The 20,790-nt window shown below is 38.3% G+C and overlaps 2 protein-coding genes across 3 annotated transcripts; one reads left to right on the top strand and one right to left on the bottom strand.

Annotated features, from left to right (window-relative positions):
- The first annotated feature begins 2,321 nt into the window (after nt 1–2,321).
- Nucleotides 2,322–9,648, top strand: LOC107819552 (uncharacterized). Its single transcript, XM_016645671.2, has 7 exons — nt 2,322–2,858; nt 4,441–8,062; nt 8,144–8,233; nt 8,323–8,388; nt 8,477–8,566; nt 8,899–9,075; nt 9,223–9,648. The coding sequence occupies exons 1-7, from the start codon at nt 2,497–2,499 to the stop codon at nt 9,256–9,258; spliced, it is 4,443 nt and encodes a 1,480-aa protein (XP_016501157.2). The 5' UTR covers nt 2,322–2,496; the 3' UTR covers nt 9,259–9,648.
- A 79-nt stretch (nt 9,649–9,727) lies between these two features.
- On the bottom strand, nt 9,728–13,431 carry LOC107819553 (ornithine transcarbamylase, chloroplastic-like). 2 transcript variants are annotated; one of them, XM_016645672.2, is made up of 5 exons: nt 13,131–13,431; nt 11,846–12,180; nt 11,209–11,340; nt 10,840–11,115; nt 9,728–10,053 (listed from the first exon to the last, which is right to left on the bottom strand). In XM_016645672.2, exons 1-5 carry the CDS (start codon nt 13,321–13,323, stop codon nt 9,871–9,873), a joined length of 1,119 nt encoding a protein of 372 aa, XP_016501158.2. In that variant the 5' UTR covers nt 13,324–13,431; the 3' UTR covers nt 9,728–9,870. The 2 variants fall into 2 exon arrangements, with proteins under 2 accessions (XP_016501158.2, XP_075082236.1); XM_075226135.1 differs by having other exon boundaries at nt 9,728–10,063; nt 13,131–13,430.
- Between the last annotated feature and the right edge of the window lie 7,359 nt (nt 13,432–20,790).

Here is a 20,790-nt window from a genome sequence, read left to right as displayed (position 1 = left end):
TTTCAGAAACAATACTTCCATTGGCTATAAATTCGTTTGACTCGTCAGATTTTTCCTTACGAATTTTCTGAACTTCAAGACTTCTTCTACACAAATCTATTTTAGTGTGATGTTTGCTGACACCGTGGTTTTTGGTACCAATACATCGGCGAGTTAAATCGTTCTATCCTGAGAGGATAATACTCCAGCATCTCGGATATTTGAGGCAAATAATTTTCTTAAGGACACACTGCGCATTCAGTGGGCTCGATTTATTTCGAAATTATTTTTTCAAATATTATTTCGACATTCTGTTCCTGTTAATTTTCTGTTTTTGTTTTCTGTTTTCGAAAGATTATTGTTTCGTTAGTTATTATAGTAATACAGATCGAATAACAGGAGATTCATGGATAACAAGATAAACATCATCATCTCTGTAGAAATGAATTATGTGATAATATAACTAGAGATACCGTGTTTCTCATAATTATAGAACTTTAATATATAGTATTAGAGGAGACAAAAATCGTGAGTTTGATCATAAATGAAATGAAAGTTAATAATTAGAGCAAATATGACTTTTCCCAGTTCGGTGCTCCAAATTAGTGTCTCCATAATGGCAGCTTCTTCCATATATGGCGTCCTCAAATTCATAATACCATGTGAGTTGAGGGGCCATACTTTGTATATATGATTAAGTGTTTGAATATTATAGGAATAATTGTCATGGGAATCTCTATGAGGAAACGGCTATGCTTTTTCCTTTCATTGATTTATTATTAGTACTTATTATTAATTAATGTAAATTTTCCAACAACTTGAAGTTAAAAATTCAAAAACATGGTTGTAAGTAGTGTTTGAGCTTGAAATTCGAGGAGTGAACCTAGGTTCATAATTTAAGTGAATATAGCAAATTTCTCTTCTGTCGTTCTAACATTAAAAAAAAATAAAAAAACAATTTCTCAAACTTTTGAAGAGGAAAATAAATAAAATGTCGATACTGTCTCTGGTTTTACGTGTGCACGTGCTATAAATAATCATTTTTCCATAATGGGAAAAGAGAGGCCCCCTTTTTTATTCCTACCAATCTGAGAAACTAATAAATTCATATCCGTATGGTCAGCTTAAAAATAAAAACAGCACAAGTCAAATTTTACAGTAATGCCAATTTTAAATTTGGAACTTTATTTGAAAATTTAGTGAAAGGAAAAACATAGACACGGTTAGGCTTGCTTTTGTTATGTTAGCTTCACTGGAATAATTTATTCTGTAAGTGAAAATATATATTAAAAAAATGTAATTTCCAAGTAAATCAATCACTCATGTTTGGCAAGTAGTAGTTAAGATATTCTTCTTGTTTCAAATTGTTGGTCACTTTTTTTGTATAGTAGCTAAGAGAGTTATTATTGACGAATAATTTTTTGAATTAATTTTTTTATATTTAGATGGAATAAACTTTAGAGAGTTAGTTTCCAATAAGGTATAAGAGAAGGAAAAATACAGTTTGAAACGACAAACTGAAATCTTTCACATTAGGATATCGATTATAGTAAGAAATTTAATGAATAAAAATAAAAATATCATACATGAACTTGTAACTCTTTTATTTTTTGATGCATAATGTAAGAGATTGTGTTGTTTTGATGGAATAAATATTTTTTTTTGCATATTAGCAAAATTTTATGAAAGTGATATTCTCTAAAGTACGATTTAAAAAAAGTCTCTAAAGTACAACAAAACGTTAAAAGATTTACGTCGTTATGCGTTTTTTGGTCTCACAGTGAATTTGAAAGCTGGCTTTTTTGAAAAATAAAGCTGGCCTCTTCAAGGATACAACTATTTAAAAATATAAAAGAAAACTAATAAATAAAATATGTGAAAAAAATCACCGAACGAGTTGATCAATCCAAGTTGGAGACTTGGAAACAAGAATACCGTACAGCACAAAACAGAGTTATAGTATGTTTGGCAACAACTTTTCCAAGTTCAAATTTAAAATAAGTATTTTTTTTTTAAATTTGAAATGTTTGGTCAAATTTTTTTTTAAAAAAAAAAAATACTTTTGAGTAGAGGCAGAAATAATTTTGGAGAAGGAATTTTTTTTTTCTCAAGTATTTTTGATGAAAAATATATTTAGAAGTGCTTTTAAAAGTCTGGTCAAACATTAATTGTTGCTTAGAAGTAGTTTTTAAATTAATTAGCCAAATACAAACTATTGCTCGCCAAAATTACTTTTGAAAATAAATAAATATATATTTTCAAAATAACCAGCTTGGCCAAACGTGATATTAAAAATGAAAACACTAAAATTACAAATCAACCCCTTCAAAAAAACTCATTTTGTAATTATTCTGTCACACAAAAACATTTTCTTCCATTTTCTCTTCTTCTCTGTCTTTCTGATTCTGCAGACAAACATCACCGAATAACAAATAAAAAACCCCCCCAAAAAATTACATAAAAAAAATCCTCCTGAAAATAGCAACCCTAGTTCATTGTCCTTCCATTTCTACTTCAATGGAGTCACTTTCACGGCCTTTACACAGAAGAAAGCTTTCGAGTGCTAATGGCTATTCATTTTCAGCTAAACAACATCCGTACGACGACGTTTTTGCACAGCAAAAGTTCGGAGCTCCGGTTTTTTCTTCCGGAGCTCCAGATTACTCTGAGATTTTCGGAGGTTCTCGTGGTTCGTCGATTCCGGTACTTGATCTTTCTGGTCTAGATGATGGTAAGGTTTCCGATGATTGTCGAAGCTCCTCCTCAAAACTTGATTATTCCAACATTTTTGGTGGTTTTTGTGAAGAAGATATTGCTGTGCCTTATGATGAGTTATTTTCTGGTGCTAAACGTGGTAAACGTTCTTCTGGTAAAACTCGGTGAGTTCATTTCCATTTTTTCCCCTTACTTTTTACGTTTTACTCTTTTTGTTTCGAGAATGAAGACGATTTTTCTTAGTGTTGGAGGCGATTTGATGTGTCGAGGTGTACAGTTAATTTTGTGAATGTTACTCTTTTTTTGTGTTGTTGAAATGCGGAAAAGAAAATAATAGAAAAAAATATGAAAAGGAAAAAGCAAAGGCTCAATGATTTCAAATTATATGGCGCTGTTTCATCTCTGTTCCTAATTTCTGTCTTTTTGCTTCAGTTTGTATATTTTTAATATGCTTAACACGAGTCCTTTTTCTGTTTTTCTATTTGGTCTATTGGGTATATGGATTTTGCTACTATCAATGTTACTTTAGGTGATAAATATATGATGTTTGTTAGCTGGAAAATGAGTCTTCTTTATAAGAACAGATATCTGCTGAAGCATTCATATATTTTTGGTATGAAATATTCATAAGCAAACCTTTTTAGTGAAAATAGAATCTACAGTTAGTACCTGATAGGTTAGTATGAAAAGAATGTAAGGATGACCTTTTTTCAGTAAAGTCTGCATATAACTTGTTGTCTCAAAGTAGACAACACGAACAAGAATGGCCATTGAAACTGATATGGAGAAAGGAAGCACCTTTATACAAAGAAGATGCATGACTATCAACAGATGTGTAAACTATGAAGAAGATTATGAAGATGCGAAACAATTATTCATCCACTGCAGAAACACAAATCAGATTTGGTACACATTCTTGAATTTGCTTGAAGTTAAATGGTGCATGCCAGAATCTCCTGAAGACCTACTACTTCGTTGGAGTAGAAGAGGACTACAAAAAGGCGACACAAAGTTGAGCAGCTATATAGTGGACTGTGTGGAAGGAGAGAAATAAAAGATACTTTGAAGGCAAAAAGGAAAATATTTGTACCTTAAAACATAAATGTAGCTCTCTTAGCCTTTGATGCAAAATTGAAAATGCACAAGAAGTAGATAGGATGGAAAATTTCCCCAGTTCTCATGTAGCTAGTTTGCTAAGATGCATTTTGTTGGGGTTGTACTACTTTTCATTGCACTTTCTGGGCACTATTCTTTAATAAAATTTTCAACAAAAAAAGAATCTACACAATTCTCATTTGTTGCTTATTCTGAAATGTGCCTGTCTGTAGGTTATTTTGTAGCATGACAGCTGATGTCCTTTTGTTATTTTAATTGGTTGAGTTACGTGTTTTACAGAATGTTAGCCATGCTCACTCGTCTTCTTAGAGGAAGGTTTTAGACCAAATTCATCCTGATTTGATATTTATTCACATGTCTATAGCCTTTCTAAGCATACACACTTAGTGATGCTATGTGCTCTGAAAGTTATGGACATTTACTATGTGGCTATGCCATTACTTGGTGTTTTCCACAAGTGAGAAAAGATAGTCTTTCATCTAACTAGCAATTCCCGTGATTGCTTACATTTTCTGTAGCATTTCCCAAATTTTCTCACAGTTTCTTTAAAAGACCACATGTGTATTGGTTGCTTTTGGTACAACATGAGTTATGATACTTCCCTTAATTTCCTGTATTTGTGGCGTGTAGGACTGCTTCTGAAGGATCAGATCAATTTAGTCCAAGTGGAAAGCATAAAGAGTCCTCATGTGAAGCGACTAATCAATCTATTGATGGGCCAAAGCACTTCAACCTATCTTATCATAAGACCGGCCAAAGAGGCAAAGATGGTCCAAATGGGATGACGCAGGTAGCTCAACTGCATGCTGTCCCTGGTTTTACGTATTTTATAGATGAAAGTTCTCATTTACCAAAGACTGAAGCCTTTCAGCGAGCACCCTTTGTAAAAAGTGATGTACAGTGCAACAGGAGTTTTAGTGGGGAAATATTTAAAGAAGGACGTGATAGGGTGGGGGAGTTGCATGTCCCAAAGATACAACGTTCAGATGAAGTACCTCGCAACAGGAGTTTTAGTGGGGAAATATTTAAAGGAGGGCGTGATAGGATGGGGGATTTGCATGTCCCAAAGGCACAAAGTTCAGATGAAGTACGTCGCAATAGGAGCTTTAGTGGGGAAATAGGTAAAGAGGGGCATGCTAGGACTGGGGATTTGCATGTCCCCAAGAAACAAAGTTCAGATGGACATCGCAACAGGCGCTTAAGTGGGGAAATATTTAAAGAAGGCTGGGATAAGAATGCGGACTTGCATGTCCCCAAGAAACAAAGTTCAGGTGAAGCACATCACGACGGGAACTTTAGTGGGGAATTATTTAATGGGCGTGATAGAAAGGAGAATTTGCATATCCCCAAGAAACAAAGTTCAGATGGCGTAGTGAAGGTTACAAGTGGATCTAGCTGGGATGCGTTCCATTTTAATGATAAGTTTTATAGTGCACATGATGAATTTGAGAGGAGGTCAAGTTCCACTGAAGGGGCATCAACTTCAAGCCCCATGGCTAACGACATCAAGGGTCAGCCTAATCAATCAAAAATTTCAGGTCCTGATCCCAAATATGTAGCATCTGGAAGGGGTATTCATCCCACCAATACTTCACCTACTTCTTCTGATGAGGAACTTGATGCAAATTCAGCAGCTGCTGTTTCTGCTGCCACATTGAAAAAAGCCATAGAGAAGGCTCAAGAAAGTATTAGACTAGCAAAAGAGTTAATGGAGAGAAAAAAAGAAGGTGTTCCAGCTTCTCTGAAACGAAGGTCTAAAGGTAGCTTAAAATCTAAAGATAATAGGGTTGAGTGCAACACAAGAAGTAACAGGGAAAATACTATGGAATTGCATAGAAAAATAGGTATTGGATTGCCACCATTCACTGAGGTGTGCAGGGGAATCCCATCAAGTAATGGTGATTTTGCTTCATTCTTCAATCTTAAAGAACAGCAATGGGTTGCTGGAACGGTTAAGCAGAATACCCAGACTGAAAATGCTGAAGCATCTCAAGGAGATGTAGCAGGAACTTGGTTTCCGGAAGTGGTAAGCAGTAGAAAAGAGAATATAGAAACCATGGCATCTGAGCTTGGTGAAGGACCTGATTACGTCAAACCAATGGGGGAAATACTAAACGTTCTTGGGAAGGCAGAAGCTCCAGAGCAATTCAAGGATACTTCTAATTCAGCTTTGATGCATGATTCTGAAGAATATGTAAATTCAGAAGTCATCAATGGCTTTTCTAAGGGGAACGGAAATTGTTCTGCTGAGTTGAAGAAGTCTGAATACATGAAGAACAATCTAGAGTCAATATTTCATGAGATGTGGAGTTTCAAGAACTTGCAGAACTCTCAGGAGCCACTTACTGAGGAAAAAGTTGGGTTCCAAGAAACTGAGAATGATAATCTACATAACAACAGAGAGACACCTCCAGAAAACGAGACAGTGAAGCATGAAGACTTGGAATGCAGAATAGTGCCTAATAAGTTAGAAAATGTTTATGAGGTGGAAGAAAACAAAAGCAGATTGAGGAGGAGCTCCAATGAAGAAGAAACTGAGATTATGCATAAGGAAGCCTTCCTATGGGTAGAAAATGATGAGAAGCCCCAACATGACTGCGGGAGAGTAGGCATTGAGAGTAGACCAGAAGATTTTCAACGTGGCCAACACGCTGAGAAGTGGTCATATGGGGTTCATGAGCTTGAGCCGAGTGACAAGAAAACCCCTTACTGTCATGAAGTGGAAGAAAGTGAGAGAAAACGAGAAGGATCTGAGATGGAAGGACTTCAGAAGATATCTGTAGAGCCTTGTCAGTATGAAGCAACTGAAGAAATAGAGAACCGAGCAGCTAAATTCACAGAGAGTAAAAAGACTGAAGCAAGTCAGGAGGCTGAAGAAGCTGATAGTAGGCTGGGAGCATCTGATAAGAGTGAGGATGATCAGGAGACAAGTGTGGCTCCAGGTGTTGCTGATAAACAAAATTCAAGGAGTGCTGTTAATGAGCCTGATCTCAATGGCAGTCCTTGTTCAAGTGAGATACAAGAAGCTTGTGAAGATCAACTAGAGAATAATGATGTTGAAATAAGTCAGCAGGCAGTTAATTTTGAAAGGGTACATGGAATTTCTGAAGCCATCTATGAGCGTGAGTGTCAGAAGGATGGAGTAACTGACGAATCATCCAATTCTTGGGAAAAGGAGATATTGGAAACTGCTAGTGGTCTCCAAAATTCTAGTGAAGAGGATACCTCTGAGGGCATAGTGCAAGACACTTATGCGGCCTCATCTGAGGATGTCAAGGAAGTGAATTGTGGTTCCACTTGCATGAACGGTGCGGACAATCTTCCCAGTGAACGAGTGATTTTTGAGACAGAGAGCTTCCGCAATGTGATTCAGGAGAATGTCAGTGATACTGAATCACATTTTGTACCTGAGGTCCACGCTTCTGAAGAATCAGAGAATACCACTTTTACTGACATAAACCTTGAGCATAAATGCATGGACGAGACAGGTAGGGACCCAGAATTATACTCAAATCTAGATGAGGGGGATGGCTTGTGTGTCCCTGGACATGTAGGAAATGAGGAATCAATCAAGGGGGATGGTATTGCTGCTGACCAGGTCGAGATAAACAAAGATATTGAAGCAGCTCTGGGAGAACACAAGTCTGTTGAGAACTCAGAAGAACTAGAATGTTCTTCCTCAGCTTGTGACTGCAAAGACAATGAACCACTGGACAATGATGAAAAGATAAAAGCCGAAATGCACGAGGAAGAGAGCAATCAAAAAACTGTTGTAGAAGAGGAGACCAAAGAGTCTTCGCAAAAAGAAGCGGAGGATAAAAATAATAGTAAAAGAACCCAGGTAGACGAGAGACAAAAAGAAAGGGAAAAAGACAGAATAGCTGTGGAAAGAGCAATTCGTGAGGCTCGTGAGAGGGCATTTGCTGAAGCCCGAGAAAGGGCTGAACGAGCTGCTGTGGAGAGAGCAACTGCTGAAGTTCGACAAAGAGTAATGGCTGAGGCACGAGATAAGCGTGAGAAGGCTTCTGCAAGTAGCAAGGTATCAACGGACAAAGCTTCCATTGAAGCCAAGCTTAAAGCAGAGCGAGCTGCTGTGGAGAGAGCAACTGCAGAAGCCCGTGAACGTGCTTTGGAAAAAGCTTTATCACTAAAGGGCACAGCTGAATTAAGGTCTCAAGCAGATAGACACGGTGTTGAACGATTTGCTACTGTGACCCGAGAGAACGGGTTGAAGCATAGCCTTTCCTCTTCTGTGAGTATCATTCTCAATTTTTGTCTTTCTCTAGTGTATACTTTGTGGAATACAGAAGGATGACGTACTGAATCAATGCAGGATTTGGACAATTTTGATGGAAGTAATAGTGAATCAGCTCAAAGACGCAAAGCAAGGTTGGAGAGGCACCAGAGGATAATGGAAAGAGCAGTATGTGTATCTTAACTCTATTATTTGGACACTGGCTCCTGGACTTTGTCCAAGCATATTCACTTTTATGTTTCTACTGGTCTTTTCAGGCAAATGCCCTTGCGGAGAAGAATAAGCGTGATCTTCTGGCTCAGAAAGAGCAAACTGAGAGAAATGTAAATTTTCTTGATATGAATTGTGTGCTTATGGAGTTCATGATGCGCACACATGTTATGCTTGCTTATATGTATATTTTAATTTCAGAGATTAGCTGAAGCTCTTGACGCTGATATTAAAAGATGGGCCAGCGGGAAGGAAGGGAACCTACGTGCACTGCTTTCTACTCTGCAATATGTATGTATCCGATTTAATACTTGCCCAAGTATTTTTTTTCGCTTCTCCTTTGTTATGAACATTGGGTAGAAAGGGAAGTTGCAAGGCTGGAGTGTTCTGAAATATCTTAAGATACTACCTTAAAAAGTCTCATCAGAACATGTTTATTACTTAATGTGGAAGAAACTAAAAATTGGAGTGATTTTTAAATTACATGGGCAATTGCAGTGACCAGATTTTAGAATATGTGAATGAGTCCCTTCTAAGCGTTCATTGCACTGATCTTGATTTAATTTTGTCCTGTTCAATATATAGTTTCCATTGTCACTAGATACTTGTTTTTGCAAATGCAGATCCTTGGATCCGATAGTGGTTGGCAACCCATCTCGCTGACTGAAATTATTACAACTGCTGCGGTGAAGAAGGCTTACAGGAAAGCAACTCTTTATGTTCACCCTGATAAGTTGCAGCAAAGAGGAGCGAGTATTCAGCAAAAATACATCTGTGAAAAGGTTTTTGATCTTCTCAAGGTAACTAATAAGTTTCTTTAGCTGCATGTGTCTGTTTGATTGCGCTGTCACATACTTATGACTTGACGCAATGCATGAATCAGTCTCTTTTTTCTGTTTCTATTTTATGGACTTGAATCTCATTATTTTCCTTTTTGTGAACCAAAGGCCGCATGGAACAGGTTCAACTCAGAAGAGAGGTGAACAGTACCAGTGGAAATTCTGTGGTATGAGCAGGTGCTCCGTGCTGTCCTAATATTGGCAATCAACTTTTCAAGATGGAAGATGAGGAATGAATTAAGGGTGCCTTAATTTTGTCTTGTATATACATTGAACTATCGGCAATCTAATTAAAAGACAATTGAACAATAGCTCCTCAGTTTGGAAACTCAGGCTGAAATGATTAATTTACACAATGTGCAAATGCAAGGTAAATTAGGTGTAAAGAGGTGATTGTCCTAAGTTCGGGTACGAAGGGTTCAGCTGAAATAGTATTTTTTTTACTGCAAGATGCCACAGGATTGTATAAGATATCTCTTGAGAGATCTTTTTAAGCTGTTGTGATCAACTAGTTGCGATTGTAACTTATCCTAATCCCTTAGGGTTCCTATTCTTTGTCGAGATATTTCTGTATATAAACATCCAAATAACATGTCGAAGAAGGCATCTGATATGAGAATAAGATAATCACTTGACTTAAGAATTTAGAACCTTGAGTTATATGAACAGACATAGCCACGAAGTTCTTTTTGACGCTCCAAGCAAAACACGGTCTAGGAAAAATATAAGTCTCGCTATTTGGTCAAACAATGCAAATTACAAGCCCATTACATGAAGCATAATCGCATTTTGTGCATGCATACGATTTTCTGCTTGGGGGAATACAATTGAGTTTGGCGCTTCAATTACTCCATCAGTGACTTCCACTCCCCTTTCTGCAGGCAAACAGTGCATGACATAAGCGTTCCGTCCAGCTAATTTCATGATTTCTTCGTTCACCTGTCAACAACTAATAAGACGTCAGAGAAACACATGCATTCATGCTTCAGTGTGTAAATGCAAGTTGTTCAATTCGCAGGATATAAACTTAAGGAACTGATGTTATCATTTGATAGTGATTGTTCCAACTTGTCATTTAATATAGTAAGGGTACCTTAATCACTTCACAAACATTAATAGGATGCTTCAAAAACTAGCCAAAACTACAGAACTTGTAAATATTCAAGTACCAGAGTGATGCTTTACGGATTATCTTGTTATTACACAACAGTCACTAGTAAACCCAAGTTATTTCACTAGAACTGTTGCAACCTTGGTTTAAGATACCACGACAGTTAAGATTCAGGGTTGTTCCATCCACCAATACAAATGATCGTAAACACGGGTTGACGTGCAAACAGTGTCCAGGTAATGAGTATTCTCCCACTAAAGTCCCACAAAATAGATTGTCCACACTGTTCATTTTCTTAGAAATCACAAGATGTGTTATCCACTTAACTTGCATTCATTCCTGTTTAAGAAGCGTAAGTTTGTGTTTCAAACGCCTACATCTCGTCAGATCCAAAAAGTTGAAAGATATTTAAAAAATGACAATTTTATGAGCCGTTGTAGGAGCAACCAGCCACAATAGCCTAGTTCCACAGCAAGGGACATTTCTGGGCTAAGCCTCCTATACTACTGGTTTTGTCTGCACTTCTGGCAAGCAATTTTATGTAAAATCAAAGATGTTTCTTGGTGACATGCACAAGTTGAACAGACTATAGCTATGCAATTTATAACTCCTACCTGGAATCCTTGAAACACCTGACGGCGCTGTGCAGCTTCTTCCTTTTGTCCCATGCTAGCCCAGACATCTGAGTACACGACATCAGCTCCTCTAACAGCTTCCTTTGGATCATTAGTTATCTCGATTTTGCTTACTCCAGCCTGTTGTGCTCTCTTAGCTGTTTCCTCATCAGGTTCAAAACCTTTTGGACAGGCACAAACAAAGTGGAAAGGAATTACTGAAGCGAGCAGCAACCAAGAATGCACTATGTTATTTCCATCTCCAATATAGACAACCTGAAATTTGCAGCTAACATTAAATTATAAAAATCATATCATCAGAACCAGAAACTAGGAGATCATCCAAATAATCGCCAGAAAAAGCTAAACCTTAATTCCTTCCAGCTGACCAACATGTTCAATTATTGTAAGGGCATCGGCCATAATTTGGCAAGGATGGTTGTAGTCTGTCAGGCCGTTAATCACTGGTACAGTTGCATATTTAGCAAGATCTAGAATGTCCTGTACCAGCAACAAAAAAAAAACATAGATAAAATTTTTATTTTGCAGTTGGTATGAAAGCAACGGTCTTGGAAATGTCCAACCCTTGCATATCAATTACTCAGTTCAACATCTCAACATGTAAAAACCCTGAAGAACATTTAGGCCTCAATGATCATATGCGCAAAATTGACTTGCAGGGGAAGGCAACATCATTAAACTGTTATTTGTCTGTACGATATTAAGTACAAGATGGATCGAGAATTCAGATCCAATGGAAATAGATCAAGAAACTTTTGTTTCAAATAATATTTAGAAGTTGCAACCAAATAGATAGAAGGGACAATGTTGCTAAGAGACGCTTTAACAGAGGACACAGAAGCATTGACTGGACAACTACAACAAATAAGAGTGTTAGCAGTGCTTCATATGCGCCATGATAGGGTACTGAAGTGCACCAGCAAGAAGCCAAAACAGGAAACTCACCATGCACCTGGAAGTCAAAACAGAAAACTCACCAACATACCTGATGGGCAAAAACTCGAGCCATAATGATATCATTGTAGCGAGACAGAACACGAGCAATATCACGAGTTTCTTCTCGCTTACCCATCTGTATGTCATTTGGTCCCAAGTATATAGCGTGGCCACCAAGCAAGTAAAACCCTGACTCAAAGGAAACCCTTGTCCTCATTGATGGTTTAGCAAATATCATCGCCATTGTTTTACCTTTAAATGGGAGATATGTCCTGTCTCCTGATTTTATCAGTGCTTTGACCTCTTTGGCTCGATCCAAGATGTTTAAAATAGTTAATTTGTTGAAATCGCTGATGTGCAGAAAGTCCTTCTGAGTGGCATTTGCTGTGATAGAAAATAAGACGTATCAGAAAAATCCTCTTAAGTAGTAACCCGCATCTACAAAAGGATGTAACCTAGACATAATTGGAGGGGCATGTTCTCACTTCTCCAGCCAATTTTATAACAAAATATGGTTTGATCCATGCATTGTCAAACATTCTCCTTTTAACATTCTCATCAAGTTTCATGTTTTGAAAAACTAGAAGACACACTATTATTGTTCTCATGGGTTCAAAAAACTACTTATGAAAGTAGCTTGTGATGAGTGGGTTAGGCGCATGTCACGAGGGGCGCACACATTATCCACTGAGTTCAAAACCGTGCGACACTGGCCCTCAGGTATTTCTCTTTTATCCAAAAAAAAGTAGTATTATTGTTCTCTAACTTGTTTTTGATATATCAGGAACATTTCATAGAAATAACACCAAGATGACGTAAAAATATATACACTAAGGATATGTATTTCAACTAGTACTTTCACTTCTTAGGTCTTCTCAACTATCTATACAACAAGGTCTTTACAGTTTACACCACAAAAAAAAAGTTTTTGATTCTCTAACTTTGTAGGTTGTAGGCTATAAACAATCCTTTTTTGCTCTTAAACCTCAAGATTTTTTACATGATACCAAAGCTTTTGAGAATACTAGTAACTCAGCAGGCAATTAAAAAGACCAGGAAGCATGCATAGAACTCTAGGTAAAAAAAGAAGAAGAAACGGTTAAAGCTCAAGTATGGCCACCACTTTAAACAGCACATGCATAGATAAAAACAACATTCTCAAGACTATATAGAAACGTAATACAAGATAAAGGTAGTCATTAGTAAATGCAGCAGAACTTAACAAATTTCTAGGTTTTACCACACATTATAGATTTAAACTTTTGCACAATCCAAATGCCATATCAACATTAAACAATGGAAAAGGAAAGTTCGAGAGAGAAAAAGGAGCGAACCATTTCCATTGGCGGACGAAGAAGGAGAGGTGGTCTGGCATGAGATGCGTCGACGAATGGCCGGAAATGTGACCGGAGAAGGCACAAATACGCCGGAAGAGCGCGATGACTGAATGCCGGAGGAAGAAAGAGAGGAGAATGACGGCGCGTCGGATGATCGGAGGGAGGATAAGTGAGAGTAAATGGCGGCCATTGTTAAAAGTGGTTCTGATAGTAAAGCTCAGGTGGATTTGTTTTTCGTTGGGGGAAAGTTAAATCTTTTTTTAAGATTTATAAACCCTACTCAACCATAGTTTTCGCCTACATCTGTCAGCTTTAATTGTTTCCATTTAACTGGAGAAATTAGAATCAATTCTTTTTTCCCTTTTCCCTTTTTCTTTTTTCTTTTTCTTTTTCTTTTTTGAAGTTGTAGTGTTGTACTCCATGTTAGAACGATTGTAATCCTACACCCAAAAGTTGTGTGATACTAATTACAAGAATTATGTTGCAAAGAATCATGAGTGAAGTTCAAAAATTCAGCAAAGGCAAAAAAATAAAAGTAATTTCTTAAACTTGGCATACACTCCGTGAAATAATCAAAGTAAATACAAATTGGAACGCGTTGGTAAAAATCTAATCTTAAACTTTAGTATGTGAGATTTATTAGTTTGCCGGTTCGCCCAAAAATATACCAATTCGCAAATGTGGATAATAAAAGAGTTTTGATAGTTGATTCTAAACTATGTAGTACCGAAACTTAATTAATTAACTGAATGATTGACAAATGATGCTTTTTTCCTTCTTTTTCTCTAGATATTTCACAAAAAAATGGAAATCACAATGATAACTTTAATTGATTTTGTGACAATCTTCTTGTTGACTCGCAAATATTAGTGCAGTCGGAGAACATTTCAATGTCACACTCAAAACTAGTCCGTCAATAATCGAATGACTAAAAGAAAAGGTGGTGGCAATTTAAGCAAATTGAGAATTATTTGGCTAAGAAATTAGATGGACAACTATTTAGGTTAATTCTTCAAAACTAATATAAACCATCATTTACTGAGCCAAATCCTCCGAGAGTTGTTAACCATCTTGTGTCACAACAAGTCAAGGACTCGTAAAAATTGTATGGGACGCACTATTTGGTCGCCCTTTTTAACTTGTATCCGTTTTGTCTTTTTGTTTGCATCCATACCCGGCTTTTTGTTAAAAGCTTTTTAAAAAGATGATTTTACCCTTCCTTATTAAAAGATTACCTTCTCTCCAAGTATACGACATTGTTTCTTGTCTCTGTCTCTCTCTCATTCTTTGCGGTTTTGATTCTTCTCTGAAATCAAACGGTTTCGCCATTGCATTCTACTTGATTTTGCAACTGTTTCTTCTCCAACAAAATTAAATATAATCACAGGTACAATTTTAATGGTTGCTTTTGTATATTGCATTAATTGTATATGGGGTTTTAATTTACGATCAACTTTATGATTTAATTTCTAGTTTTTTTTGTTGTTGATAGTAATATTAGTTGAATCGTTTTTCGTTTTTTATTTGTGTTAAAATAGTTTTCTAGGTTTTACTTTGATCAATGCATTAGTTTTGTAGGTTTTACTTTTACGATTAGTGTTTTTAGATTTTTTGAAATTGTGTTCGCGTTTTTGATGAAAATGCTATATATTCTTCAGTAATTTTTGGAGACGTTGGAATTTTTAAAAAATTTGAGACTCAAATAAATAATGCTATTAAAGTGTGAAGTTTATAATACTTCAAACATAACTTAAGTCTGTAAATTTTGTAGTTAGAAGGCTTTAAAATATAACTTAAACTAAATTATTCTGAAGTTTTTTAATGATTCTTTTGATTTGGTATGAAGTTATAAAATCTGTAAAATATAAATTATGCCATAATATTCTGAAGTTATTTTTTTCACATGTAATTTTATTCAACATATGGCATCTACGAAATCCAAAGCACCTGAAGATCCTAAAGCACCTAGAATACGCAAAGCTCCTCCAGTTCCTGTTGTTGTACCTACAAAATCAGGGGAGAGATATTATGAGTTTCGAGATTGGTTTAACTGTCGTGCTTACTGGAAGGGGAACCATGATTTGAAGGGTTTAATTGCAACTTTCTTGACTCCTGCACAACAGGAGAAACTGAATAATGGTACATTTCGGTATAACGTGGCTATGAAGAATTTCCATTGCAGCATGAAGTTGGTTCATTGTTTGATTCTTTCTCGCGAATTCACCAATGACCGAGATTCCATTAGTTTCAAGATTTTTGTCCGTGATATGTCGTTCAGCCTTGAAAACTTTCACATTATGAGCGGTTTGAGGATCACATTACATAATGTTGAAAAACTAATTAAACGAGATAGTAAGATTCTGAAGTGCTATTTTGGGAAGTCTAAGGGTGTGACCTTGAAAGACATTCGAGAGTATATGATACGAAATCAAATTAAAAAGGATGATGTGAATTTCAAACACGTATGTGAGGGTGATAAAGATGTTGTGAAGCTTATGGAAATTCTTATTGTGGAGTTTATTTTGTTCGAAAGAAAATATGAATCAACTGTGTTGGAGGAGTATACAACTATTATTGAAGACGATGAGGCTTGTGTTAATTATCCTTGGGGTAATGCGTCTTATGAGAAGCTAATTACCTCAATGAAACATGTTTTGGACAACAAAGACCAAACCAATGCAACTGAGTATAGTGTAGGCGGATTTTCATATCCATTATGTGTTTGGTTCTATGAGCGCTTCGCAGATATTCGGGACAAGTATTTTAAAAGATGACGAATACAGTTATGTCCCTCAGGTTTCCAGGATTTTACGTTATCTATGTTTGGGAGAGCCTAAATTTAAGGAACTTCATACGGATTATTTCAGTAATCACGGTGTAAGTTAATATTCTTTAATTTTCCTTTTTTTTTTTTGTAGTTTTGTTAATAAGTTGATGTATCAGTTTTATTTTATTTTTCATGATATACTTTTTTCTATTAAACAGAAATATCATATATTTAGGGTTTTCGAGATAATTCCTACCGAAGAGGAATTGAATTCAGTGCCTTTAACTAGACAATTACCATGCAGTTGCAGTCGTTCGAAGGTAGTGAATCAGGTTCCTTTAACTGGTGAATCACCACATTGTCACGCCCTAAAATATAACGATTCAGCCGGTCGTTTTGAGAGTCATAGCCCCGGTCCCCTATTTCTTGCTTTCCTTGTATCCTTTTCTGCTTATGTGACTTGTCGGGAGGTTCCGTTTTTGGTTTCGGAGTGTTTTGGGACATTTAGTCCCTAAAACGGAAGCTTAAGTTCTAGGATTTTTGACCGTAGTTGGAACTGTATGAAGACGACTATGGAATAGAGTTCCGTCGGTTCTGTTAGCTCCATTGGGTGATCTTGGAGTTAGAAGCATGTCCGGAATGTAAATTGGAGGTATGTAGCTGATTTATGCTTGAAATGGCAAAAATCGAATTTTTGGGAAGTTTGACCGGAAGGGGACTTTTTGATATCTGGCCGTATTCCGATTCCGGAAGTTGGAGTAGGTCCGTAATGTCGAGTATGACTTACATGCAAAATTTGAGGTCAATCGGACGTGGTTTGATAGGTTTCGGTATCGGTTGTAGAAGTTTGAAGTTTCAAAGTTCATTAAGTTTGAATTGGAGGGTGATTTGTGTTTTTAGCATTGTTTGATGTGATTTGAGGGCTCGACTAAGTTCGTATGGTGTTTTAGGACTTGTTGCTATGTTTGGTTGAGGTCCCGGGGGCTTCGGGTGAGTTTCAGGTGCGGACTCGCACGTGCGGAAGGAGGAGGGTAGATGCGGATTTGGGCAGCCCAGGCTGGGTTCACAGGTTCGGATCCTTGGTCGCAGGAGTGCATCCACAGGTGTGGCGCTTCTCTTGCAGATGCGGACCCGGGGGACTTAAGTTAAGTCCGCACCTGCGATGGAATTTCCGCAGGTGCGGCATCACATGTGCGATTATAGGCCCGCAGATGCGAAATCGCTGGGCAGAAAAGGGCCAAGTTCGAGGGTTTTATCCCATCTTTAATTTTGGGACTTTGAGAACTCGGATTAAGACGATAATTCAAAGATTTTTCAGAGAGAACTTTGGGGTAATGATTATTAACTTGTTTATGGTTATATTCTACTAATCTATAGTTGATTTAATCATTTAATTAAGGAATTTGGTTGAGAAATTTGAGGAAAAAGGTTGGACGTTCTTCAACTAAGTTTTTGAGATTTGGTTCGGATTTTGATATCGTATTTGGATAAATTTGGTACGAGTGAACTCATGAGTGAATGGATGTTCATATTTTATAACTTTTACCCTATTCCGAGACGTGGGCCCGGGTCGACCTTTTAGGATGATTTTTGAAATTTTTGTTAAAGTCTTGATTTTATTAATTAGATTAGTCTATTATAGTTGTATTTATGGTATGTAATTATTTTTGGATATATTTGGGCCATTCGGAGTCGGATAATCGATGAAAAAGCATTCTTACTGATTGATTGAGCTTGGTTCGAGGTAAGTGGCTTGCCTAACCTTGTGTGGGGGAAATCCCCTTAGGATTTGGTACTGTTGTGATATGTGAGTATCGTGTACGTGAGGTGATGAGTGCGTACACGGGATATTTGTTGTAAAATCCATTCTTACTGAGTAGTAACCTGTTTCCATCTTAATTGAGTTATACCAGCATGTGTAGTTATCCTGTTTAGCCTAATATTGCATATCTACGTGCTTTAACTGCTTATTTGAGCTCTGTGCATCATGCCTAGTTGATTTCATGTTTCTCCTTGATCTTTATCAGTCTTAATTGTACAATTCTTCCTGTTAACTCTTGTATTTATCGGTTTGAGCTGTGTGTTTACTTTTGAGACTACGAGGCGATACCTCGGGAGTTCTCCCTGCATATTTATTTTTGAGACTACGAGGCAGTACCTCGGGAGTTCTCCCTGCATATTTACTTTTGAGACTACGAGGCGGTACCTGGGAGTTCTCCCTATATATTTACTTTTGAGACTACGAGGCGGTACCTCGAGAGATCTCATCGCATATTTACTTTTGGGACTACGAAACGGTATCTTGGGAGATCCCCTGTTGAGTACTTACTTTTGGTACTACGAGAGGGTATCTCGGGTGCGCCCCTATTGTTATCTCATTGTGCTGTGTTTTATTGCTCTGTGAATACTTTCTGTTAAATTTTCCATTTTACTTCATTTTATTATATCATCTATCTTATTATTATATTCCAGTAGGGCCCGGGCCTGACCTCGTCACTACTCTACCGAGGTTAGGCTTGGCACTTACTAGGTACCGTTGTGGTGTACTCATGCTTCTCTTATGCACATGTATTGTGTGCAGATCCAGGTGCTTCTTATCAGCCCTGCTATTAGCTGAGAGCGCTTGCTGCAGTACAGAGACTTCAAGGTACATATGCTGCGTCCGCATACCTCGGAGTCCCCCTCTATTCTCTCCTATGTCATTTACCTTCCGTACTTCTTTTATTAGACTTTGGTGTATAGAGATGCTAGTTTCCTTCTGAAACTTGTGACTTATGATGTTCCAGATTTTGGGAATATTGTGTATTACTAGAATGTTGGTTATTGTACATACCGAGCGGCATTGTTATCAGTTATTTAGTTATCTGTTGCAGTTAGTTGTTAAGTTTTACTTCTATTTTTGTTATTTTCGTATTTTGTTAGGCTTACCTAGTCGTAGAGACTAGGTGTTGTCACAGCGTCTTACAAAGGGAGAATTGGGTCTTGACAAGTTGGTATCAGAGCTCTAGGTTCATAGGTATCGTGAGTCACAAGTCGATTTATTAGAGTATCGTGGATCAGTACAGAGATGTCTGTACTTATCTTCGGGAGGCTATGGAACTGTTAGGAAAATCTTACTCTTTGATTTCCTTATCGTGTGAAAATTGTTGACTTCAAAAAGAAATTCTAAACTTATGTAGTCTATTCTCTCACAGATGGTGAGGACACGTACAGGCGGATCTGATGACCAGGCACCCGCGCCCCTACAAGAGTCGCGAGAGGCTGGGGGCGGGGTAGAGGCCGAGGACGTCCACGCGGTGCAGCCAGAGCACCCGCACGAGCTGCCACAGAGGAACCCCCAGTAACTCTAGCTGGAGGGCAGCCACTTGAGATACATGTTGCTGCACCAACCCTCCAGGAGACTCTAGCTCAGTTTCTGAGCATGTTCAGCACCTTAGCTCAGGCTGGATTGATTCCACTTGCTCCTACCAGATCTTAGGATGGGGGAGGAGCATAGACTCCCGTCGCCGTTACCCTAGAGCAGCGAGTTCAGGTAGACCAGGATCCATAGATTATACCAGTGCAACTGGTAGCTCCAGTTCAGCCCGAGGTTAGGGCAGCAGTTTCTGAGGCGGAGTAGCTCAGACTTGAGAGGTACAAGAAGTACCACCCTCCTACCTTTAGTGGATTGGCGTCAGAGGATGCCCATGGTTTTCTGGAAGAATGTCACCGTATTCTCCGTACTATGGGTGTAGCGGAGTCGAGTGGGGTCTCTTTTACTACATTCCAACTTAAAGGAGCAGCCTATCAGTGGTGGCGTGCTTATGAGTTGGGTAGTCCGACTGAGGCATCTTCACTTACATGGACTCAGTTCTCGGACATGTTCTTGAGGGAGTATGTTCCGCAGAGTCTCAGAGACGCATGGCAAACGGAGTTTGAGCAGTTGCGCCAGGGTGCTATGACTATGACAAAGTATGCAGTTCACTTCAGTGATTTGGCCCGACATGCACCAGCCTTGGTTGCCACAGTTCGAGAGAGGGTTCATCGGTTTATCAACGGACTCCACCCCAGTATCAGGCTTAGCATGGCCCGAGAGTTGGAGATAGATATTTCTTACCAGCAGGTTGTGAGTATTGCTAGGAGATTGGAGGGTATGCTTGCTCGGGAGAGAGAGGAGAGGGAGGCTAAGAGGTCTCGAGAGTCTGGAACTTATAGTTGTCCTCGCGTCCCAGCTACAATTCGCCATGGTAGAGGCTGTGGGAGTCGCCCCATTCATTCAGCTCTTCCAGCCGCCAGTGGTATTCCGGTCCCTTCTAGGCCTCGGGAGCCTTATTATGCAACGCCAGTATCTTATGCACCTCCTGCACGGGGTGCTTTTAGCGGTCAGTCCAGCAGACCTGGCCCGAGCCAGTCACAGCAGCTACGCCTTTCGAGAGCTTATTTTGAATGTGGCGACACTCGCCATATGGTGAGGGATTGCCCCAGACTTAGGAGGGGTGCACCTTCACAGACTTCTTAGGACCGCATGCTCCACCGGGTCCTCAGGCTATGATTACAGCACCAGCTACCGCCCCACATGCTCAACCAGCTCGAGGTAGAGGTCGGGGAGGTAGAGGTCACCGTAGAAGGGGAGGCCATGCCAGATATTATGCTCTTCCTGCTTGTATAGAGGTAATTGCTTCCGACTCTGTCATTACAGGTATTGTTTCTGTCTGTTATAGAGATTCGTCAATTTTATTTGATCCACGCTCCATTTATTCCTATGTGTCCTCTTATTTTGCCCTGTATTTGGGCATATATCGTGATTCTTTGAGTTCTCCTATTTATGTGTGTACACCTGTGGGAGATTCTCTTGTTGTAGACCATGTGTGGCGGTCGTGTTTGGTTGTTCTTAGTGGTTTTGAGACCAGA

The sequence above is a fragment of the Nicotiana tabacum genome, chromosome 12, assembly GCF_000715075.1.
Source record: "Nicotiana tabacum cultivar K326 chromosome 12, ASM71507v2, whole genome shotgun sequence".
NCBI lineage: Eukaryota > Viridiplantae > Streptophyta > Magnoliopsida > Solanales > Solanaceae > Nicotiana > Nicotiana tabacum.
This window is presented reverse-complemented; position numbering and strand designations above follow the sequence as displayed.